This window comes from Pygocentrus nattereri, chromosome 11 (assembly GCF_015220715.1).
Source record: "Pygocentrus nattereri isolate fPygNat1 chromosome 11, fPygNat1.pri, whole genome shotgun sequence".
Classification (NCBI taxonomy): Eukaryota; Metazoa; Chordata; class Actinopteri; order Characiformes; family Serrasalmidae; genus Pygocentrus; species Pygocentrus nattereri.
The window spans coordinates 3,636,273-3,658,997 of NC_051221.1; the positions used below are offsets into that span (position 1 = coordinate 3,636,273).

Here is a 22,725-nt window from a genome sequence, read left to right on the forward strand (position 1 = left end):
CCGCTGCGACCACTCTCCAAGCGAAACACACCTTTTTCAAAATAAAAGTCCCTAGCGGCAGATACGGCCATTCACTTAGAAACAAAAAATAAAAGTCGCTTAGACGCGGAGGGACGAGAAAACAGCTGATTTCTCCTCTCGGTCAAAAGTAAATATTTAAAAATATTTTTTAAACAGGTTATTCAAAATCAACAAATCTTACGGTTTTTTGTTCTTCTGTTCATGGTGAAATTAAAAAAAAAAAATCACAAATCAAAACATGAAAAAGAACAAACTGAGCCTCAACCAGAATAATGACCAGTTTTGGTCATGTATTCCTGTAATTTATCAATCTTTTGTTTTTGTTTTTTTTTTCACTTTATTTTATGTCATTTCACGTTTCGTGGTTATGCTGTAATGAATGGTATCGCACTGGACCCTTTACACTATAGCGTAAAAGTCTGTGGACACCCGGTCTGTATTAAAGAGTTCTGCTGTTTCTGCTTTGGTTCTTCTGTAGGAGCTTCACATCAAGCATTTTAAAGCTTAAATGTATTTTTGTACGTCCTTTAGTCTATTATTTATCTTTTAAATGTCTATTTTGGTCATTTCAGCAGTAAAACAGACAGACGGACTGAGTGCAACGCAGATGTGGCAACATGAACAGCAGCTACGAACCACAGCAGAAACCTGGAGAAGCTCCTAAAGTCCTGATCTACTGGACTAACAGGAGACAGTCAGGTGTTCCAGCTCGTTTCAGTGGCAGTGGATCTGGATCTGACTTCACTCTGACCATCAGTAACATCCAGACTGAAGATGCAGGAGATTATTACTGTCAGAGTGAACACAGCATCAGTGGTATCTGGGTGTTCCCACAGTGTTTAGTAGGTGTACAAAACCCCCCCTCAGTCCAGCTGCACAGAGACTGCACTGCTGCAGCTGGACTCTACTGCAGGTGCTGAGGGGGAGGATGGACACACACAATAACACACTCTGTGGAAATCAGGCCTTTAGATGGAGTTTGTTCTTCTGTTCATTAGACTGGAAATGCTTTGTGATTTTAGGGGTTTATTTCCTGATCTCCACAGGTCTGGAACTAGCTGTAGAGTTCAGCTCCAGTCTCATTTATTCTAAAGTTTATTATAAGGATCTGGACAGATTATGAAATGGATGTTTCTCTCAGTCCTGAGAAAGAGGGAGTCCCTGAAGAAGTCCTTCAACAAACTCAGACTCATCAGCTTTTAGTAGGAGATCATATTCAGAGGTCAGTCGACTGTAAAACAGTAGTTTGCCTGTTGAATCTTAAAAAACATTCTATGGTAACCAGCAGCTCATCTGAATTTCCTTAACAGAATGAAATAATTTGGATGAAAGATTTGTTTTTAAAAGTACTAATCTGAGTAAAAGTTGTCCACTTGTTTGTTTCCACATGAAGGCATTCAGGCTCCTCCAATAATGTTTATAGACAAACATCAAGTTCAGATCTTTACTGGACAAGTCACTGTAAAACTGAAACACAGACAGTAAAATATGTTATCCGAGTGTTATAAATTTGAATATCTGTGCTATGAGCTCTTCATTAGTTTGTTGCAAATGTAATATTACAAGCCCCTTAGAGGGGCTTATCTCACAATCTAGACATTCCACCTGTTTTGATTGAAATTAATCCAGTGCATTCAACGACCTCTACAGCAGATCACTGTTCCTGTTATTTTATTATTTATGATGGAGTTTTGACATTAATGACCTGAACTGGAGGTCCAGCTCTGAAACTCACAGTTCAGGACTGAGTTCTATAGAGAAACTCAGAGCTTGAGTAGATTTTAGATCTGATACTTTTTTACTCCAGTTGTACTTTTACTGCTACTTCAGTCATGATTTCACTGAAGTATCAACACACATGATTCAACTCATTAACTGATTAACTGGCTCAAGTGTGTTATCCAAGTGTCTGCAGAGGTCACCAAAAACTTCTGGAACCATTACCACAGAGGAGAGATTAACGCATGTGGACATTTGTAAGAAACAGGCAGTAGGGCATCAGTTCGGACTCTGTGCAAGACACCCGGAACATTTTATGGAACCTGTAGTGTATGGAGCTCCTCATTCTTTCTCATTGACCGGTTCACTTGTGAATGTTTCTCTACTAACTGGACCACGTCGCCTTGGTCAAATTTCAGCAGAGTCATCTTGATGCCATGTTGAATCTGCCGCTAGCGAAAGCCAGAAGTCGATGTGCACTGCTTTGATGAACCCATCCGGTAACCGATTGAGCTGTGATAAAGACCTGTTCCATTCAGATTTATGGATGGTCTCTCTGTTTCGCATCGGAAAAAGACACATCAGCAATATTGTGAAATGGTACGTTTCACACATTCCTAGGTTTTTAATTTTAGTGCAGGAGTTTTAAATCACCAAACAGGGAAATCCAAGCATTCACTGCAAAAACAGCTTTCAGTTCATCCACTGGAAAGACAGATGACCAGTTTCTAAGTGTCTCAGTAGAGAATATATATATATATGTACCTAACCTGTCACGAGCAGAGCTTTCCGTGAGGTCAATAACTCACTCCTGTCAGAGGTCAGTGAAGGAACCTGCTCTGGTGGAACAGTGTGGTATGAATTTTCAGTGCCAGTCAATAAATAAAAGCTTTATTTTGATTATGGGGAACAGAAATGTGCAGGTTGCCATCATTTTCCCCAATTCATTCCCTAAAACGTAATGCAGGTACTCAGTCTGACGCCACATATTCTGCTATTTTTTCCACTATCTTGTCAACAGTTGAAACCTTTTTCCTCTTCAACTAATGGCTACTACTTTTTCTCAGGTCTATCATTGTGTCAAATTTGGAGAGCGAATTAGTGTGTATAACTTCTAAAGGTCTGTCCAGTACTGATCCATTGTTGGTCCAAACACTAATGGGCTCCTGCTAATGGGATTTTGGTTTTGTGGGATGAATCTGGGGCGGCACGCACTCCTCACAGCAAGGAGGGCCTGGGTTCGATTCCCCGGCCGGGTGACCGGGGTCCTGTCTGTGTGGAGTTTGCATGTTCTCCCCGTGTCTGCGTGGGTTTCCTCCGGGTTCTCCGGTTTCCTCCCACAGTCCAAAGACATGCAGTCAGGCCAATTGGACATGCTGAATTGCCCCTGGGTGTGAGTGAATGTGTCTGTCTGTCTGCCCTGTGATGGACTGGCGACCTGTCCAGGGTGTATCCTGCCTTCCGCCTGATGACCACTGGGATAGGCTTCAGCAACCCCCCTGAGGGAGAAGCGGCTTAGAAAATGGATGGATGGGATGAATCTGATGCAAAACTACATTATTGTGTCTTGGCTTCTCTGAGGAGACTGCTGGATGCTGGTCAATGCCTCCTGTTTACACGAATTTGCTAGCTGTCTGGGTTTTTCAGTGGGAATAAAAGAACAGTAACAAAGTAGTTCATGGTTCTTCTTTCCAGTTCTCATTGTGTTTCCTCCACCAAAAAGTCCTCCAGCCCTGATCCAGACAAACTGGGAGGCAGTCATAGCTGCAGAAACCCTCAAATAAAAGGCAGAGACAGTTAGAACTGCACAATAAGAGAGCGCCCTCTGCTGGACAATAAATGGATTTGTTCACTTGTCGGGTGTCTAGATGCTGACAAGTGATTGAAAACGAAGATCTAACGGCTGCTAGATTTAGTATATCTAATCCAGGCTTGTGTCATACAGACAAAGTAAGAAGTAAATAACGGTAGCACAATATATTCATATAATTAGTGAGATCGTCTTTCCTCTGTGTTGTTAGAAAGATGATTTCCATAGAGGCTCCACTTTGCATGATCAGCCCATGCTTCAGTGCTCTGCTAGTGTTTATAGTCCTGTGGGTTTAACACTTCATGACTGAGAGCTGCTGCCTCACAAACTTCACCCACAGCAACCATGACTTTGGTCTCCATCTTCATCTGGACGCTCTGGACTCAAGGTCACTCACTCATTTACCAGCTGACGTGAACTTTGTCTGAGCTACTGACTGGAGCCACCACACCACTACTGCATGGCTTCAGGGGAAGTAAGGCAGGGGAAGGGTAGCAGAGTAAGTGGATATGCTTATCAGAGACAAACTTGTATTAAAAAAAGAAAAAAAAAAGAATTTTTGCTCTTATTTTTAGGGGTGCTGGGCCTCAATTCTCAATTTAGACATGCTTGAGCATGCCTCAGAGTATGTGGACCAATTAATTAGTACAATTTTAGGTATTTTACATAGTAAAAGAATCTTGGTAAAACCCATTTTAAAAGTGAAAACGATAGTTTGAAAAAAGTGGGAGCATCTGCCTCTAAACACAACACATTCCCAAACTACAGGCCAACATCGGCGCATCTGAACCGAAGGTTTCTCTGCAAGTGCTTTTAGACATAAACATTTAAAGCAACACATTTAAGAAACAGCCTACAAACAAGCCCAGGCACTACTTCTAGTAGTGATATGGAAAATTTGAGAGAACCCGTTTTCATTTTCTTCATCCCGACTCAATGAACGTACGCAAATAGCTGCACAATAATAATGAATACACATGGGTAGAACATGCACAAGAGGTTTATTAACAAACAAGGTTCGCACAGGAAAAAGTGGCCGCGATATACAGAGCTATAAACGTCATTATTCAAGGAAGCGTACAGAAAATGACAACCTTCCAAAAAACACCCCCGTGTGTCGCCGTACAATGAAATGTGAGGAAATAATGCAAATGAAATAATTTAATGATCAACAGAAAGAATATTAGAGTAGCAAATCAACTCTATCGAATGGGCCTGGCTGAGCTAAGGTCCAGCAACTTCAGAAGGAAATTTGACTAAACTGGAACAATTACTGTTACAAGAGTAATAAAGAAGTTGATCAAATTGACTAACTCCAATGGATTAAATTGAATAAGAGTGGATAAACAAACAACTGCTCAACACATATACTTGAGACGTGTAAATTATAATACAATCAATCATATTATAATAATAATAATAATAATAGTAATATTCTTGCAGTCAAGATTGTAATGAGGCTGTGACATAACAGACAACACTGAGCAGGCTTAGATTTACAGCATCTAGGTGATGAGAGCTGAAAAACATCTGATACTGTACTGGATTGGTACAGTTACCTTTTGGTACTGTACTGCAGTGGTACAGTCACCACATAGCAAACAAAACAAGATCTCAGCAAGTGGAATTCACACATCAGGGCAACGTATCTTTTCTTTGAGGTTAGCTGCTCTGATCACCAAACCCCAATGAGTTTATTGTAAGAACTCATACGTACAGGTTTATAAGCTTTATACAGATGGGATGCACATCAGCACTTTCATTGGGCCTGACTGCAGGAAGACATTTGGTTTGGGGAATTCCAGCCTTGCGTACCCTCCATAAACATTAATGCACCCCGTTTACACTTGTGCTAAATGTGGGGAATATCCTGAAAAGGTTTTTCCCAGTGTGTCCTAACTGGGTAAAGTGGCACCAAGAACCACTCATGAAGATACTGGTGTTTGCAGACAAAAGCCTCTTCTCACTTTGTCTTGCTTCAACTTATTAGGCTGCGCTCTACACTACACCCACCCTTTTCCTGGAGAGCTCCAGTGCTGCAGAGTTTAGATCCAGCCAACACATTACTCTTCCACTTGCCTAACTTTGGAGCATATGATCCAGTTGTGTTTGATACTAGACTGTGCAGGGTGGTAGCTCTCCAGGAAGAAGGCTGGAGACCACTGGACTAAACGGGCTGCATTTAGCCCCAGCATGCATACTTAAAGGGAGACAGTGGTATATTTTTACATTTACGGCATTCGGCTGACGCTCTTATCCAGAGTGACTTACAATTTGATCATTTTAGGCTAAGGCGGTGTTGGGAGTCTTGCCCAAGGATTCTTATTGGTGTAGTGTAGGGCGCTTGCCCAGGTGGGGATTGAACCCCAGTCTACAGTGTAGAAGGAGGAGGTGTTACCCACTACACTAACCAACCACCACACGTTTTTGGAGCCTGATGAAGTAGGTTTATGACAAACATCTTCAACTGTTGCGCACGCAAAGCTGCAGCGGCCGCATTTGTAGAGGACTTCATTACAATCCATTAGGCATGAGGCCGTTTTAATGCAATGGGGTTTATATAAACATCGCTGCTGACTGAGCGGCATCTCTGACACTCATCAAATGAGTGTAAAAACGTACCTCAAAGCCCACAAAACACGTCGTTCAACCTGAAACCTTTAGCAAAATGTTGCACAATGTTTCGAGACTGAACACGTCCCAGAAGCTCTGGCCAAAAAGTAAGCCGCAGGCTCTACACTGCCCTCTGGTGGAAACAATTTCATTGTTTTTTTGTTTTTTTTATTACGAGAACGTAAGCTTAGAAAGAAGCTAAACTTCTTGTTTTTTTTAACATTTAATTATTCTATTAACTTTTAGATTTGCATAAATCTAAAAAATAAATAACATTTGGACTTATTCCTTGTCTGGCGACAGCCATAATGAAAGCCAGGCTGAGCAGGACACAAGTGGGAAGGTGCTGGGTGGGAATAAACGGAATTTAAAATTTCTAAACCCATCCAACAGCTCAGGAAGGCAGAGCTTAAAAGCACAGGCAGTGGTGCAGTAAAAATATGCACAACACTGTGTCTGAAAATCACAGTAACACCATCCAACAAGAATCCAAGATTCCTTATGCATTTATATTCTCTTGTCCTACAGTGTTTTCGATGAAGATGCAACTTTGACGCTTGATCCATCAGAATATCCCAAGGCAATCCAACGCTGTGAAAATTCATTTTAAGTCTAATTTTGTGAATTTCCTTTAGTTTAAAAGACTACGCATAATACTTGCCGTGTTTGTGTTGCTTTCAAAAACTTTAACACTAATAATAAATATAAAGACTGGGGAGAGTCTACGGTCTCTACTAATCCATTTAAATCTTGTAAATAAATGAATATCTGAAAAAGATTTTTTTATTTTTTATTTCCTCGACCCAGCAGACACCACAAAATCCTCCCTAATGCACCTGTGGGTCTTTAAAATGGAATGCCTGAAGCTCTTCCCACACAAAGAGCAGTGATAGGGTTTCTCTCCTGTGTGAATGCGCTTGTGTATCTGGAGATTACTATGCACAGTGAAACTCCTCCCGCAGTCCGAGCACTGATACGGTTTTTCGCCTGTGTGAGTGCGCTGGTGATTTCTGAAGGTGCCACTCTCTCTGAAATACCTCCCGCAGTCAGCGCAGTGATACGGCTTCTCCCCCGTGTGAGTGCGCTGGTGTCTCTGGAGGTTGCTCAGCCTGGTGAAAGTCTGTCCGCACTCTGAGCACAGATGTGGCTTCTCTCCGGTGTGGATGCGCTGGTGTATTCTGAGATTACTCTGTATAGTAAAACTCTTCCCGCAATCTGAACAGGTATACGGCTTCTCTCCCGTGTGAACGCGCAGGTGCTGCTGGAGCGAACTGTGCTGATTAAAGCTCTTCCCGCACAACGAACAGTAATACGCCTTCAGTCCAGTGTGAATGCGCTGGTGTGTGTGGAGATGACTCTGCTTAGTGAAGCTCTTCCCGCACTCGGAGCACGGAAACGGTCGCTCTCCCGTGTGAATGCGCTGGTGGGACTGGAGAGTGCTCAGCGCCTTAAAACTCTTCCCACAACCCAAGCAGTGATACGGCTTCTCTCCGGTGTGGATGTGTTGGTGTTGTTGGAGATTGCTCTGCTGGGTGAAGCTCTTCCCGCACTCGGAGCAGTGATAAGATTTCTGTCCCGTGTGGATGCGCTGGTGTATCTGGAGATTATTCAGTCGATTAAAACTCTTCCCGCACTCCGAGCAGTGATACGGCTTCTCTCCCGTGTGGATGCGCTGGTGAGTTAGGAGAGTACTCTGTCTAGTGAAGCTCTTCCCACACACGGAGCACTGGTACGGTTTCTCTCCCGTGTGGATGAGCTGGTGTCTTTGGAGGTGACTCTGTCTGGTAAAGCTCTTCCCACAATTCAAACACTGGTGAGTTCTTTCTTTTCCCGGAGTTTTCTGGGTCTGTCCATGGGATGTGTCGGTGTGAAGAGTAGGAGATGATGTTCTTGGAGGGCTGGGGCTTCTGGACGCCACATTCTCACATTTAATCTCTGTTGATTTCAGCATCGTCTTCCTCTTGGTGATGTTTCTTCATGTGTTTGTGTAAGTAAACTCAAACCTCTGTTGGGCAGCGTGCACAGGGAGCTGGAGGAGTCACAGAATGGGTCATTTTTGTCTGCAAAAGTAAAAGAAAAGACAATGAAACGTACAATTCAAGTCCTTGAAGCCGTCGTGCCAACATCTCCACACACGACGTCTAAAGTCTGACCAGATTCTGACAGACTGGGAGTCTCACAGTAGCAGACTGGGTTTTTTTTTGGGTGACAAACGTCGGGGATCACACACTACTCAACTTTTAAGCTGTTGCTGAACCGAACCGAGCTCACTGAACTGTCACCAGCGATCAGCTGGTATTTTTCAAGTCCTAAAACTCAACTGTGCCTTAAACTCAGCTCAATAAAAAGCTCCACTCCGCACATGAGACTTTTCTCACTGGTGCATTTTCTTCTCTCTCACTCTCAGTTTTCACAGTGGTTGCAGGAATCCGTTCAGATTGAGTCACTGAGCAGTTTACACTAGATTACAGTCAGAGTCGGCGACATTCGATAAACTCAGACTGGACTGACTCAATAGGAAGGCCAAAAATCTCGAGTCTGCGCCCCCTCAAAAAACCTGCAGACTAGAGCCGACCAGGCTGCGAATCGGGGGAAAAATTGGGGGAAAAGTCATGTAGCGTAACCTCGGCTTAAGACTCATACATCTCATAAGTAGAGGCGTTTGAAATGTGCAACAGATACCACCACTGCGGTGAGGAAGGAAAATCATGCTTTACAACTGGATGCACCAAAACTCCAAAGGAATTTTCTAAAAGAAGTAAATTAAGAAAGACCACGCAGGCAAAAAGAGACTCTTTGCACGCTATTACCATTACCTAACTCGAGCAGGACGTCTTCCAAAAGCAACAAATCTTGGTATTTATATCGGCGTAAACCATTTTGCCATACAGAATTGTCAGATTTTCATGGCATATCAGAGCCACATACGTTTTTCAGCCGAAAAGTAGTATCTCCTCCCTGTGGAGCACTACGACAGATGAGTTGAGACGACTAATCTGTGCGCCGAATACAACACACAAACCCTGAACACTGTATTTACCCATTACTGGATACATATATGGACGCTTGCATTTCAAAGCCTTTTCCAAAGCTCGTGACACTCTGCACCACATTAACCATAAACAGACGGAGTGGTGCAAACCAGAAACCTTCTAAAGAACGCAGATAACCCTCATAAAGCATCGCTGGCTCACTGTTCCACGTCTACTGTCCGCTCTCCACAGCCCGAGGGTTGAGGACGGTTACCTCAAATGGGAACATCCTCCAGTTATCTGATTATTCAAATGGCCATGTAGACACTCAGATTTCTTAAATGAGAGTAAGGTCTAGAAATCAGATTTAAGAAAGCCGATAAAGGGGCTGGATTTCAGCTTTTAGTGTCCTTCAGATTCCTTAGTCTGCGCATCTGTGAGAACAAACCGTGGTACCGGAAATAAGCAGCACGAAATGAAGGGCTTAAATATTCTTTAATTTCTAGATGATGCACGTTGGTAGTCTGAGGTAAAGTGACGTAATGTTTACTTCTTTTTTTTTTAAAGCTGCAGTATGAAGTTTGAGTTTTACATCATGTTTACGTCACGTCTTCTTCCGTGAGTTTATCGGCTGGTTGTAGAGCAGAAATCTGATAACCGTCTGACTCATGAAGACGTGGAGTTTCCCCGTTATCTGACTACTCAAGTGCAGGCACACGCGTTGATCGGATTACTGATTTTTGCAGTTATCGGATTATTAAGACGCACTCACAGATCAGCATCACCTGGCCTTCTATTCGCTGACACAGTATCCTTTTTCATTTGGTTCTAACTTTTTTTGGCAGAGGCTCATATTTAACAGAGATTTCACTGAGTGACATTTTAAGTGAGTTGGAAGTATCGGAATCTCCCCACATGACAGCAAGTGAGTCCTTCCTAAAGCCGGCCAGCTCTAAAGGGCCAGCTCTGCGAAAGCTTTGCTTCGCTCTGGGTGATTCTGGAGCATTTCTGGAGCCCGGTCATCATGAAATGCACCCATGATGTAAAAGACGGCTCCTGCCTTCGAGTGCTGTGGGAAAACAAAACTGGAGATACAAGTTATGAACTGGGACAAAACATTAAAGCCTTAAATGGCACTGGGGGAAACTCCATTCTTTGAATTAAGATTAAGATTAATTGACCCTTATTAGTCCCACAACGGGGAAATTTCACCTCCGCATTTAACCCATCTGTGAAGTGGAACACCACATACATACTAGTGAGCACACACACACACACACACTTGGGGGCAGTGAGCACACTTGCCCGGAGTGGTGGGCATCCCAATCCGCAGCGCCCGGGGAGCAGTTGGGGGTTAGGTGTCTTGCTCAAGGACAACTCAGTCATGTGCTGTCGGCTCTGGGGATCAAACCGGTGACCTTCCAGCCATAGGGCTGGTTCCCCAACCTCCAGCCCACGACTGCCCTTAAGTAACTTATTAAGTTACTACTTTTATTTGAAGTTGAAAGTACTCAGGAAAGTACCAATGAGTCAAAGCAGGTCTTACATGTCCTTAAATAAATTTCAGTAGCTTCAACCCATCTCTGAACTTCTCCAGCCCAACCAGAAGACCACCACCCAAAATGACTGGGCTACAAGCTAACATTAGCCCCCAGACTGCTGCTGTGTGAGCTCACATATTTCAGATGTTTTACATCTTTCACTTCACATGCAAACACCTCTCTATCCTTTTATGTGAGAGTGAGTTCCCAGCACACAGTAAACAGTGTAGAATAAGCGAGAAATGGCTCTTTACCTTCAACAGAGCAGCATCTGTTCACCACACTGTGAACATTCTTCTTCATCTCTGCTTTGTTGGCATTGAAGAACTGGAGTTGCAGAACTGGCGCCCCTGCTGGCCTGCAGGGGGACTCACAGTCTGTGGATAAGGGGGCAGTATTTTTTAAGCTCACCTGTGTTCAGGAACCCTGCACACTTTTGCTAGCAGTGCCAACCCCTGACATTACCAGAGCAACCAGCATTAGATGATCTGCCTGGTTGAGACACAGATGATCTAACAGGAGACTTTTATCCCAGTTTAGTACAGCGGGACACTTTAACACTCCCCTGCTACTAGAAACACTTCTGTTTCTGTTAAAATCAATTAGTCACACCTAAAAGCTTTTTCAGCTGCCTTGATCAGAAGCCCCTGGCGGCCCACCTTTTGGACCTGTGATACTGGTGCCTGTACAGACTCAGACTGGAGATGTTTAATCACAGACAATGTTTCACCTGCCTCACCAATACACTGAGCTCTTCTCATGGTCACACTAACAGATCATCATGACTGGGTTCTAACAGTAGCCAATGATGTTCATGGGTTTAACTCTTAATTTCATTGTGATGAGTTGGTGTAGTATAGTGGCTGCTGTAGTGTAGTGGTTGGTGTAGTGGCTGCTGTAGTGTAGTGGTTGGTGTAGTGTAGTGGCTGCTGCAGTGTAGTGGTTGGTGTAGTGTAGTGGCTGCTGTAGTGTAGTGGTTGGTGTAGTGTAGTGGCTGCTGTAGTGTAGTGGCTGCTGTAGTGTAGTGGTTGGTGTAGTGTAGTGGCTGCTGTAGTGTAGTGGCTGCTGTAGTGTAGTGGTTGGTGTAGTGTAGTGGCTGCTGTAGTGGCTGCTGTAGTGTAGTGGTTGGTGTAGTGTAGTGTAATGGTTGGTATAGTGTAGTGGCTGGTGTAGCGTAATGGATGGTATACCATAATGGCTGCTACAGTGTAGTGGCTGGTGTAGTGTAGTGGCTGGTGTAGTGTAATGGATGGTATAGCATAATGGCTGCTACAGTGTAGTGGCTGCTGTAGTGTAGTGGCTGCTATAGTGTAGTGGCTGCTGTAGTGTAGTGGCTGCTGTAGTGTAATGGATGGTATAGCATAATGGCTGCTACAGTGTAGTGGCTGGTGTAGTGTAGTGGCTGCTATAATGTAGTGGCTGGTGTAGTGTAGTGGCTGCTATAGTGAAAGTGGCTGCTGTAGTGTAGTGGCTGCTATAGTGAAAGTGGCTGCTATAGTGAAAGTGGCTGCTGTAGTGTAGTGGCTGCTGTAGCGTAGTGGCCGGTGTAGTGTTGTGGCTGGTATAGTGTAGTGGCTGGTGTCATGTAGTGGCTGGTTAGTGTAGTAGTTGATGTAGTATAGTGGCTGCTATAGTGAAAGTGGCTGCTGTAGTGTAGTGGCTGCTGTAGCGTAGTGGCCGGTGTAGTGTTGTGGCTGCTGTAGCGTAGTGGCTGGTGTAGCATAGTGGCTGGTGTCATGTAGTGGCTGGTTAGTGTAGTGGGTAACATGTCTATCTTCTACACTGTAGACTGGGGTTCAATCCCCTGCCTCATTAAAAACCCTACACTAACCAATAAGACTCCTCGGGCAAGACTCCCAGCACTGCCTTTGCCTACCTGTGTAAATTGATCACACTGTAAGTCACTCTGGGTCTGTCAAATCCCCAAATGATGACTCTAACAGTAGCTGGTTCACGCTACACTGGTTCTCATACGGAACTTTGCATGAACAGAAGTCATTTGGCGTGTTCGACTCAATATTAATCAAAGTAAACGCTAAACCTTCAGAAAACGCCTTCCCACCTCAGGCTGTCAAATCCGAGACTACGAGAGCTGTTTTTGTCTGAAATCTACAGCATGTTTAGCTGTGGCACACGGTGCCATTTAAACGTATTATAAGCTATGGTCGCTAAACTGCTGCTCGTCCAAGCTGTGCTCAGAAAGCAAAGCGGGCTTTACTAACAATAGGCCTAATATTGAAGACAAGCCTGGTGGTAACCGCCTCTGGCAGGAAGGTGTAGCTCTCATTTCAGAGTCAACTGTCTGCTAGACTCTCTGAGACACTACACAGGTGTCACTCAGGGGCACAAATGTGGGGGTATGTGGCAAGAACTTATTTATTTATTTCTCTGCATCATTTGAGCACAGTGGCTGACTTTTGTATTATTCAATTCAATTCTTGTGAAGTGAACATTTTGGAGACCCTGTCGTTAGAAGCTAAGTGCGTTAGGGTGCCAGGGCAGCAATTTCATAAAGGAGAAGTTAAATAAAAAAAACTTCAAACCAAAATCAAGGATAAGTATTTTAACGATTGATTTAAAAAATAATAATAAAATATGTAAATTCCTCATAAAATCATGGTCATATAAAGTAACATGATTTCATGATGAAAATGACTGACAACTCCAAGGGATTTAGACATTTACAAGATTTATTAACCAACTCATGATTTACACAGACGTTTACAGCACTGTAGCGCTATCGACACTGAACAGGCCTGTAAATATCATGACCATGAAGGAGGGGCGCGTATACAAACAAGATCGAACCATTTCCCCAACAATGAAAGAACATATTAGATAACGTTATATATAAATTATCAATAGAACGAATATATAATTATCAAATCTACTGCATCAAATCAACTAGGCCAAGCCTACATCCTAATTTCTAGTAAACGTAGCAGTCATTCTGCAATAAACAGTTACTGCTATTGATTTTAAAAGTAATTTTAACAAAATGTAGGCAATTAATAACAATGAATGAAATGGACTATGCGAGGGTGGTTGAATGATGAACTACCCTGACCACTGGAACTCATAATACACTAACAGTATTATAAGGAGATATGTATTTATATCACTTTGTTTAGATCAAGTAAAATCAAATGGACCAGGTGAAGTTTTGGACCTGCAAGACATCTGCCGTTTTGCGTTTTTATAATCAACACAGAGATGATCAGACCTTAAACACGTCTCTCCAAACTCAGAGGCCAAGCAGCGAAATTATCCACTGTAATAAGAAAGGATCACAGATGATGAAAGAGTAACACCACAACAGCAACAACAAAGCATGCGGACACTAACAGCCAGGTTCCGGTCCAACAAACCAGATCTGCAGTTCATTACGTGGTTATATTCTCTCTTCCCGTCAGACTTGCCTCACCAGCCAGTCCGAACCTTCAAACTGCATACATTTTTATATCACACCGTTAGGCCAGGTTTAGGTTTAGGTTATTTAATCATAGTGTGTGTTTTTAGGAAAGGTGTGCGTGTGCTTGTGTTCACAGGGCATAGACACATACACTACATGGATAAAAGTATTGGGCTCACCCCTCCAAGAGTTCAGGTGTTTTAGCCACACTCACTGCTAACAGGTGGATAATATAAAGCACATAGGCTCAATGCGTGCGCTCAATAATCCGACCACGATCAGATTTCTGCAGTTATTCTGATTATTCAAATGGTCATGTAAATACTAAACACTATCCTCTGATCTATAAAGACTCAGAACCAGATTAAATTCTTACTCGGATTTCTTTCGGATTTCCCAGTCGGCGCATGTGCGAGAACAGACCGCGGTACCGGAAACAATCGGGCAGCAATAGACGCAGCAAAACACTCTTGGAGCGACGCTGAAACCAAATTCATGCTTGACGAAATGAAGGCGATGTTATTTTTACACCCTGCGATGGACTGGCGACCTGTCCAGGATGTATCCTGCCTTCCGCCCGAAGACTGCTGGAATAGGCTCCAGCACCCCCCCGCGACCCTGACGGAGAAGCGGCTTAGAAAATGGATGGATGGATTATCTTTAAAGAGCCGAAACACAAAGTTTGAGTTTTCCTGTACGTTTGCGTCACGTCTTCCTTTGCGAGTTTATCAGCTGGCTGTAAAGCAGAAATCCGATTACTGCCTGACCCATGTAGACCTGGAGTTTCCCCACTATCTGATTTTCTGCAGCTATCGGATTATTAAGTGCATGTAAATGCGCTCATTGGTCGCTGCCACAGTGACCTTACGAAATAGCGATTTGACGCAATCAAGTCTTTACCTCGCTCTTATTGAGACTCACTTGTGCTTCTTTACACTGAAGCGCCTGAAGCTCTTGCCACGCTCTGAACACGTCAACGCACTGGTGGGCTTGGAGATAACTCCGTTTAGTAAAGCTCTTCCCACAGTCTGAGCACTGAAACCGTTTCTCCCCCGTGTGAATGCGCTGGTGTGCTTGGAGATAACTCCGATCAGTATATCTCTTCCCACAGTCTGAGCACTGATACGGCTTCTCCCCCGTGTGAATGCGCTGGTGTGTCTGGAGGTAAACCAGTCTAGTGAAACCCTTCCCACACTCTGAGCACTGATACGGCTTCTCTCCGGTGTGGACGCGCTGGTGTCTGTGGAAGGTGCTCTGATCAGTAAACCTCTTCCCACACTCGGCGCAGTGATACGGCTTCTCTCCTGTGTGAACACGTTGGTGTATTTGCAGGGAACTGTTTTCATTGAAACTCTTCCCGCACACCGAGCAGTGATACGGCTTCTGTCCTGCGTGAATGCGTTTGTGTTTCTTGAGGATTTTCTGCGTGGTAAAATCCTTCCCGCATTCCGAGCAGTGACACAGCTTCTCTCCTCCGTGAACACGCTGATACGCTTGCAGGTAACTCAGCCTTGCAAAACTGCGCCCGCACTCCGAGCAGCAATACGGTTTCTCTCCTGTGTGGATGCGCCGGTGTTCTTTGAAATGATTCTGTCGAGCAAAACTCAGTCCACAGTCTGCGCAGTGATACGGTTTCTCTCCTGTGTGAACGCGCTGGTGTGCTTTGATGTGACTTGTTGTGCTAAAACTCTTCCCGCACTCCAGGCAGCAATACGGTTTCTCTCCTGTGTGGATGCGCTGGTGTTCTTTGAAATGATTCTGTCGAGAAAAGCTCTTCCCACAATCGGAGCACTGGTACAGTTTCTCTCCTGTGTGAATGCGCTGGTGCATTTGGAGATCGCATTGTCTACTATACCGCTTGCCACACTCCAAGCAATGGTGCAGTTTCTCTCCTGTGTGAGTGCGCTGGTGTATTTGAAGATTAGTCTGATGCTTAAAACGCTTCCCACACTCGGAGCAGTGGAACGGTTTTTCTCCTGTATGAGCGTGCTGGCGCAGTTTACGTCCGTTTTTCGTTCGTGTGCAAGATGTGTTTGTGTGGAGAGTTGCAGAGGATGTTTTCTGAGAGCTGGAGCTTCCGGACACCACATCCTCACATTTAATCTCTCCTGATTTCAACATAGTGACATCCTCCTCTTTCCTGTGTTTCCTGATGCAAGTTTATTAGGGAAGTGGATTAGAACTCCAAAAACTGGATACTAGAAGAAACAGGGCAATTCCATTCTGGGAAAGAAACAAAGAAGAAAAAAAGTACAATTTAATGTCAAATGCAACAAAAAAAAAAGAGACAAAAATATCATTTCGTCATGGGTTGAAGTATTTAAATGGCTATGTTGGCCGCTGAGTTTATAAGACCGAGCTCACTGAATAATTTTAGAAATAAGTACAATAAAAGTTCCAATTCCAGTTCTCTGTTCAATATTGTGCAGCCCTTAACATCCCTGAAGTGGATTGGGCAACATCCCCACATAACACTTAACTCAACTGAAGTGTCTTTATAAATGTGCAAAAGATAATATTCTTTCTGTAACAAAGCATCCATCCATCCATCCATCCATCCATCCATCCATCCATCCATCATCTTCTGCTTCTCCGGGGTTCGGGTCCCAGACCTCCCTTTCCCCAGCCACTTCCACTAGCTCCCTGGGAGGGTTTCCGAGGCGCTCCCAGGCCAGCTGGGCGAAATAGTCACGCCAGCGTGTCCTGGGTCTTCCCCGGGGTCTCCTCCCCGGTGGACTTGCCTGTGGACACCTCCCGAGGGAGGCGTCCAGGAGGCATCCCAACAAGATGCCCGAACCACCTCAACTGGCTCCTCTCGACGTGAAGAAGCAGCGGCTCTACTTTGAGTCCCTCCCGGATGACCGAACTTCTCACCCTATCTCTAAGGGAGAGTCCAGCCACCCTGCGGACGAAACTCATTTCGGCCGCTTGTATTCGCGATCTCGTTCTTTCGGTCATTACCCAAAGCTCATGACCATAGGTGAGGGTGGGAACATAGATCGACCGGTAAATTGAGAGCCTTGCCTTATGGCTCAGCTCTTTCTTTACCACAACAGACCGGTAAAGAGCCCGCATCACTGCTGACCCAGCACCAATCCGCCTGTCAATCTCCCGCTCCCTTGTACCATCACTCGTGAACAAGACCCCGAGATACTTAAACTCCTCCACTTGAGGCAAGAGCTCATCCCCGACCCAGAGAAGGCTCTCCACCCTTTCCCGTTCCCTTTTTGGAACTTTGTAACAAAGCAAAGACAGGCTTTTCTACAATCAAGGTGTTCTATGGGGTTGAGGTCAGGACTCTGTGCAGGCCAGTCAAGTTCTTCCACACCAAACTGGCTCATCCACGTCTTTATGGACCTGCTTTGTGCACTGGTGTGCAGTCATGTTGGAACAGGAAGGGGCCGTCCCCAAACTGTTCCCACAAAGTTGGGAGCATGAAATTGTCCAAAATCACTGGAACTAAGGGGCCGAGCCCAACTCCTGAAAACAACCCCACACCATAAACCCCCCTCCACCAAACTTTACACTCGGCACAATGCAGTCAGACAAGTACCGTCTCCTGGCAACCGCCAAACCCAGACTCGTCCATCAGATTGCCAGACGGAGAAGCGTGATTGGTCACTCCAGAGAACACGTCTCCACTGCTCTAAAGTCCAGTGGCGGCGCTTTACTCCACTGCATTCCACGCTTTGCATTGCGCTTGGTGATGTAAGGCTTGGATGCAGCTGCTCGGCCATGGAAACCCATTCCATGAAGCTCTCTACGCTGTTCTTGAGCTGATCTGAAGGCCACATGAAGTTTGGAGGTCTGTAGTGATTGACTCTGCTGAAAGTTGGTGACCTCTGTGCACTATGCCCCTCAGCATCCGCTGACCGCTCTGTCATTTTACGTGGCTGACCACTTCGTGGCTGAGCTGCTGTCGTTCCCAATCGCTCGGCTTTATACACCTGTGATTGTGGGAGTGACTCGACCACCTGAATTCAGTGATTTGGATGGGTGAGTGAAAACTTTTGGAAATATAGTGTATGCTTCATGGGTTGCTCCAAGAAAGCTCAAAATTTGTCATGGTCACAAAGAACAGCAGAATCCCAACTGTGCCAGACCTAATGAGTGCTGTGGCTGTCAGAAGAATGGATTTGGAAAGGTGCCAGGCTGTGTGCTACCACTGTACCTAAAAGGAATGACAGGTAGCAGCTGGTACAGGAGGATGTGTGGGCAGGGTTTGAAGAGGTACAATCCAGCAGAATGGGTGGCATGAGGCAGCAAGGGCCACGGATAAGGTGGGAAGCAGCAATTGCACCTGCAGTCAAATGGCCTGAGGTCTGGTTTCCTGATCTGCGCAGTCTATGATTTATTACCAAACCCATCCAACCTCTTCACCTGGATTACACCAGGAAAACATGCATGTTCACTGCACCAGGGCAGAGGAACACTGCTGCACAATCTAAGCAGCTGTCCTGGACCACTGGAAGAGTGACACTTCAGATTACGCCATGACCACGTACTGAAAAATAAACGACACCATCACTAATGCCATTTACACCTCCTAGCACTCCCAACCAGTAACAGTAAGTAAGTTTATCAGGGGGAAGAAGAGCACTAGATCCAGAGGTGCTCATCAACAGGGAACTGAAGGTTGTGGTTTGCTCCTCCTTCTGTCGTACTGTGGCTTGTTGTGATTGTTTACAAGCTTTGCTCAGCAGTCAGCAGACTGTAAGATCTTAAAATAAGCCTCCAAGTCTCTTAGGAGCAGATGTTAAGATGCTAAAGGAAGTTTCCTCACAGGATCTGCACCTAGCTCTTGCCATCTACTACGAGAAAGAGACTGCACAAATTTGACCTCCATGGGACGTGCATAAGGAGGAAGACCTATGCTGTCTAAAAACGTCAAATAAAGATTAGTTTGCTAATGAATATCTAAGTAAGAACCAGGATTTCTGGACCAATGTGCTATGGAAAGACGAGTCGAGAAACAAGAACTGTTTGACCACGGTATCAGAAGCCAGAGAGCACTGGATCAGAAGAATCTCAAATCTGGTAGAAATGTTATGTTTTGAGGCTGCTTTGCTGCCTCAGAGCCTGGGCAACTTGCAATTATAGAACTGACTATGAATTTTTTTCCTTGCCATGGAGCACTTGAGGAGACTGTAAGGAAGTGGGTCTTCCAACAGGTTAATACAAGTAAATCAAGTCAAGTCAAAGTTTAACAGCAGGTGTTGTCACAAAGCACCTTTACAGAAATATCCAGGTCCACATGCGCGTCGCCAATGGCAACAATGGTAAGATGGTAACTCCCTAAGTAGCAAGAGGAAGAAACCTCGAGAGGAACCAAGACTCAGAAGGGGAACCCGACCTCCTGTGGTTGACACCAGACAGCAAACAGTGTCAGTATAAAATAACAGAGTACAAAACAGGGAAAAACAGGTGGAGCAATAGTTAATCAGATAGTTTCAGTTTATGCAGCAGGAGAAGCAGCACCACCGCCAAAAAGGGCTCAAAAAGAAGAAATTCCTACTTGCTTTAAAATCACAACCATCATACCCATACCAAAAAAATCCTGATTTAAATTCCTCGAAGTTCATACAGCTGAGGATCTCACCCTATCATTCAATATGTTGCACTTCATCAAAAAAGCCCAACACCACCTTCATTTCCACAACAGCTCCCTGCAACTTCCACAGGTCCACAGCGGAAAGCATCCAGACCAACTGCATCACAGTCATCACAGTATTGCAGCTCCACTGCTGTGGAACAGAAGGCCCATCACGCCAGCTGTCTTCCCACCCATACAGGACATTTACAATAGAAGATGTTGGAGGAAAGCCAGTAGCATCACCTCAGACCCCACAGACCCCAGCCACTTCAGCTCCCATCTGGGAAGAGATATCAGAATATTTAACGCAGAACCACCAAGTTCAAGAACAGTTTCTACCCTCGAGCTGTTAAGGTGGTCACACTGACCAGATTATGAATTCAAACTCTAATTACATGCACAGTGCACTTTGAGGCTATTCTGAACTGCTGACCGTCTTCTTATAATTGGACTGAACACTTGAGCGAACGTTCACACCATTGTTTACTGAATGCTACTTAAAAAAACTGCCACACACATTTGGCTCATTTTGCACATGTGTATACACACGTATGTACACCAGTACACCTCTGTGTCTGTTTACTCTGCCCTTACTGACTTTGGTCTTTTTATTGTATTGTGTAAACATATTGTATTGACTGTGGACAACAGTCTTATTTCATGACATTACTGTACAACTGTATGTTGGAATAGTGCAATACTAGGGGATATTGTGTAGATGTGTATATTCAGAGTCGGTGCATGTGTGTGTATTATATCTATCTATCTATCTATCTATCTATCTATTTATTTATTTTTGTATTTAAAGTCTATAAGGGGGCTACGCACCTAAGATTCTCACTCACTTTCCACCTGTGTCATTTTCCCCCCTTTTTCTTCTTAGATATTTATAGATATTTTGGTATTTAAACTCTATAAGATTCTCACTCACTTTCCACCTGTGTAAATGTGAGGGGACGATAAACGTGATTCGATTTGTCCGTCATTCAGCTAGTTCACATGCAGTCATATCCTTCAAGCCTTAATATTTACGTATCACAGACATAGCCCAAACCTTGCTATATGATGTTTAATTTAACAGATCTGAATGAAATTAAAGGATTATGGAACGGCCTGGTCAAAGGCTAGGTGGGAATTCCACTGAAATGCTGTGGGGGTATGAAACAGTCCAAAAAAAAGAAGACTGGGCAAATATTAATCCCAGTAGACTGTTACGGGAAACACCTTCATAAAGTTGTATCTGCCAAAGGGGGCAGTACCTGTCCCTGAAGCCATGGGTACTTACTTTTTCAAGAGTCAAAGGGACATCAGTTGCTTTTTTTTAAATAAATAAAGGAAAAGTCAAGCTTCTGTTGTTTGTTGTTCTGTTACATAACACTTATCTATACATACTGTCTAACCGAAGATCAAGAAGATCGAACACTGATAGATCCACATATATATTCAAAAATAAACATTTCATGGACTGTACTTATTTATTCACGTGACTCTACACAGCTCAGGTATTTAATGTTAATTACTAGTGAAACTTTTGTTACAGTTTGTTTATAAACTCTAGAAATCTTTCTCAAGTCAGAGCCCCTTCCTCGAGTAGATGGTGTCATAAAAGGTTGTTCACAAAATCTTCTGATAAAATAACAAATCAATACTCAATGTGCGCTTTGGGTGAAAAGTACATGTTAATGTCACAACATTACACAATGTCATTGCCGGTTGCTCAGAATAATAATTACCAAAAAAATTCATCCGAGGAGTAAAATTCCATCTATAAACTTATGGTTAGTGCACTCCTGAACCTCTGTTTTTACTTCAAGACTTCAACTGAAGGTTATCCATTTACTCGTTTATTTTACCCAGACAGCACTCAAATGCTTTATATTCCTCTCAAAAGATCACTACTTGTGGGCTCCAATGCATCTCGGCTTGCATTGTATTGTTTGTTAATATAACAATGAACACATAAATAAAATTAAGCACCGATCTTGTTTTCTCTCCTTTTGAGCTTTTATTGCCAGAAACTTTCATATGCAAATCAGCTACAATAGAACAGAATAGAATAGAATACTGAACCATTTGTCACTGTGTTTTCGCACACTGTGGAATTAGACCTCAGTGAAACACCACACTAGTGAACACACACACTAGGGGGCAGTGAGCACACTTGCCCAGAGCGGTGGGCAGCCCTATCCACAGCGCCCGGGGAGCAGTTGGGGGTTAGGTCAAGGACACCTCAGTCGTGGACTGTCAGCACTGGGGATCGAACCGGTGACCTTCCGGTCACAGGGCCAGCTCCCTAACCTCCAGCCCACGACTGCCCCCTAAAAGAGGGGTGGAGGTGAAAAGCTTGGATGCTCTTAGACTTAAAGACGTGTAAACTAAAATTCTGAATAAGCACAATTTATAAACAACACCTCAGAAGCTGAACCAGCACAACAGAGCAGAATCAGACTCTTAAAAACAGTTATGACCTAAACGTTAATGGCAGCGGAGCCCCGCTGGTGACATCCTGTATAAATAAAAATAAGGCGTGGGAATGAGATGATTGAGTCATACAACTTAGTAAAGCACAGGAACAAGATCTTAATGCATGGTCACGACTTATTCATCTCATTCCCACGCCTTACTAAGTCATGGCCATGCGTTATGATCTTTTTTTCTTTATACAGGATGTCACCAGCGGGTCTCTGTAAATGGAACTGAGGAAAATGTAGATCACTGACCAACAGACTGGAGATGAAAACAATATTAGTACTAGGAAAACACATGAAATATGTTTTAATGTATATCTGAATAAATGTGCCTGGTACCTTCAGTAAAGATCAAGTCTGTTCTCATATAAAATCAGAGTCAGACTCACAGTGGCCTCCTCAGTTCAGTCTGAACAGGCTGCTTCTGTGTGAGCTCACATGCTCCACCTCCTCTACATCTTAGAACCTTTCTCCTCCCAGGACACAGTGAACAGTGAGGAACAGTGATGATCAGCTCTATACCTTCAGCAGACCAGCTCCTGCCCTTCCCTCCAATAACACTGCTCAGCAGATGAT

The 22,725-nt window shown here is 44.1% G+C and overlaps 1 protein-coding gene across 1 annotated transcript in view; it reads right to left on the minus strand.

Moving 5' to 3' along the window:
• Window positions 1-4,532: 4,532 nt before the first annotated feature.
• Window positions 4,533-22,725, minus strand: part of LOC108413543 (zinc finger protein 208-like) — a 39,377-nt gene continuing 21,184 nt past the window's right edge. The window contains exons 3-5 of the mRNA XM_037542797.1: window positions 15,090-16,237; window positions 14,064-14,076; window positions 4,533-7,926 (exon numbers count right to left, since the gene is read on the minus strand). Of these exons, the coding sequence (XP_037398694.1) occupies window positions 6,954-7,926; window positions 14,064-14,076; window positions 15,090-16,237 (2,134 nt within the window). The 3' untranslated portion in view covers window positions 4,533-6,953. The remainder of the gene's footprint in view (window positions 7,927-14,063; window positions 14,077-15,089; window positions 16,238-22,725) is intronic.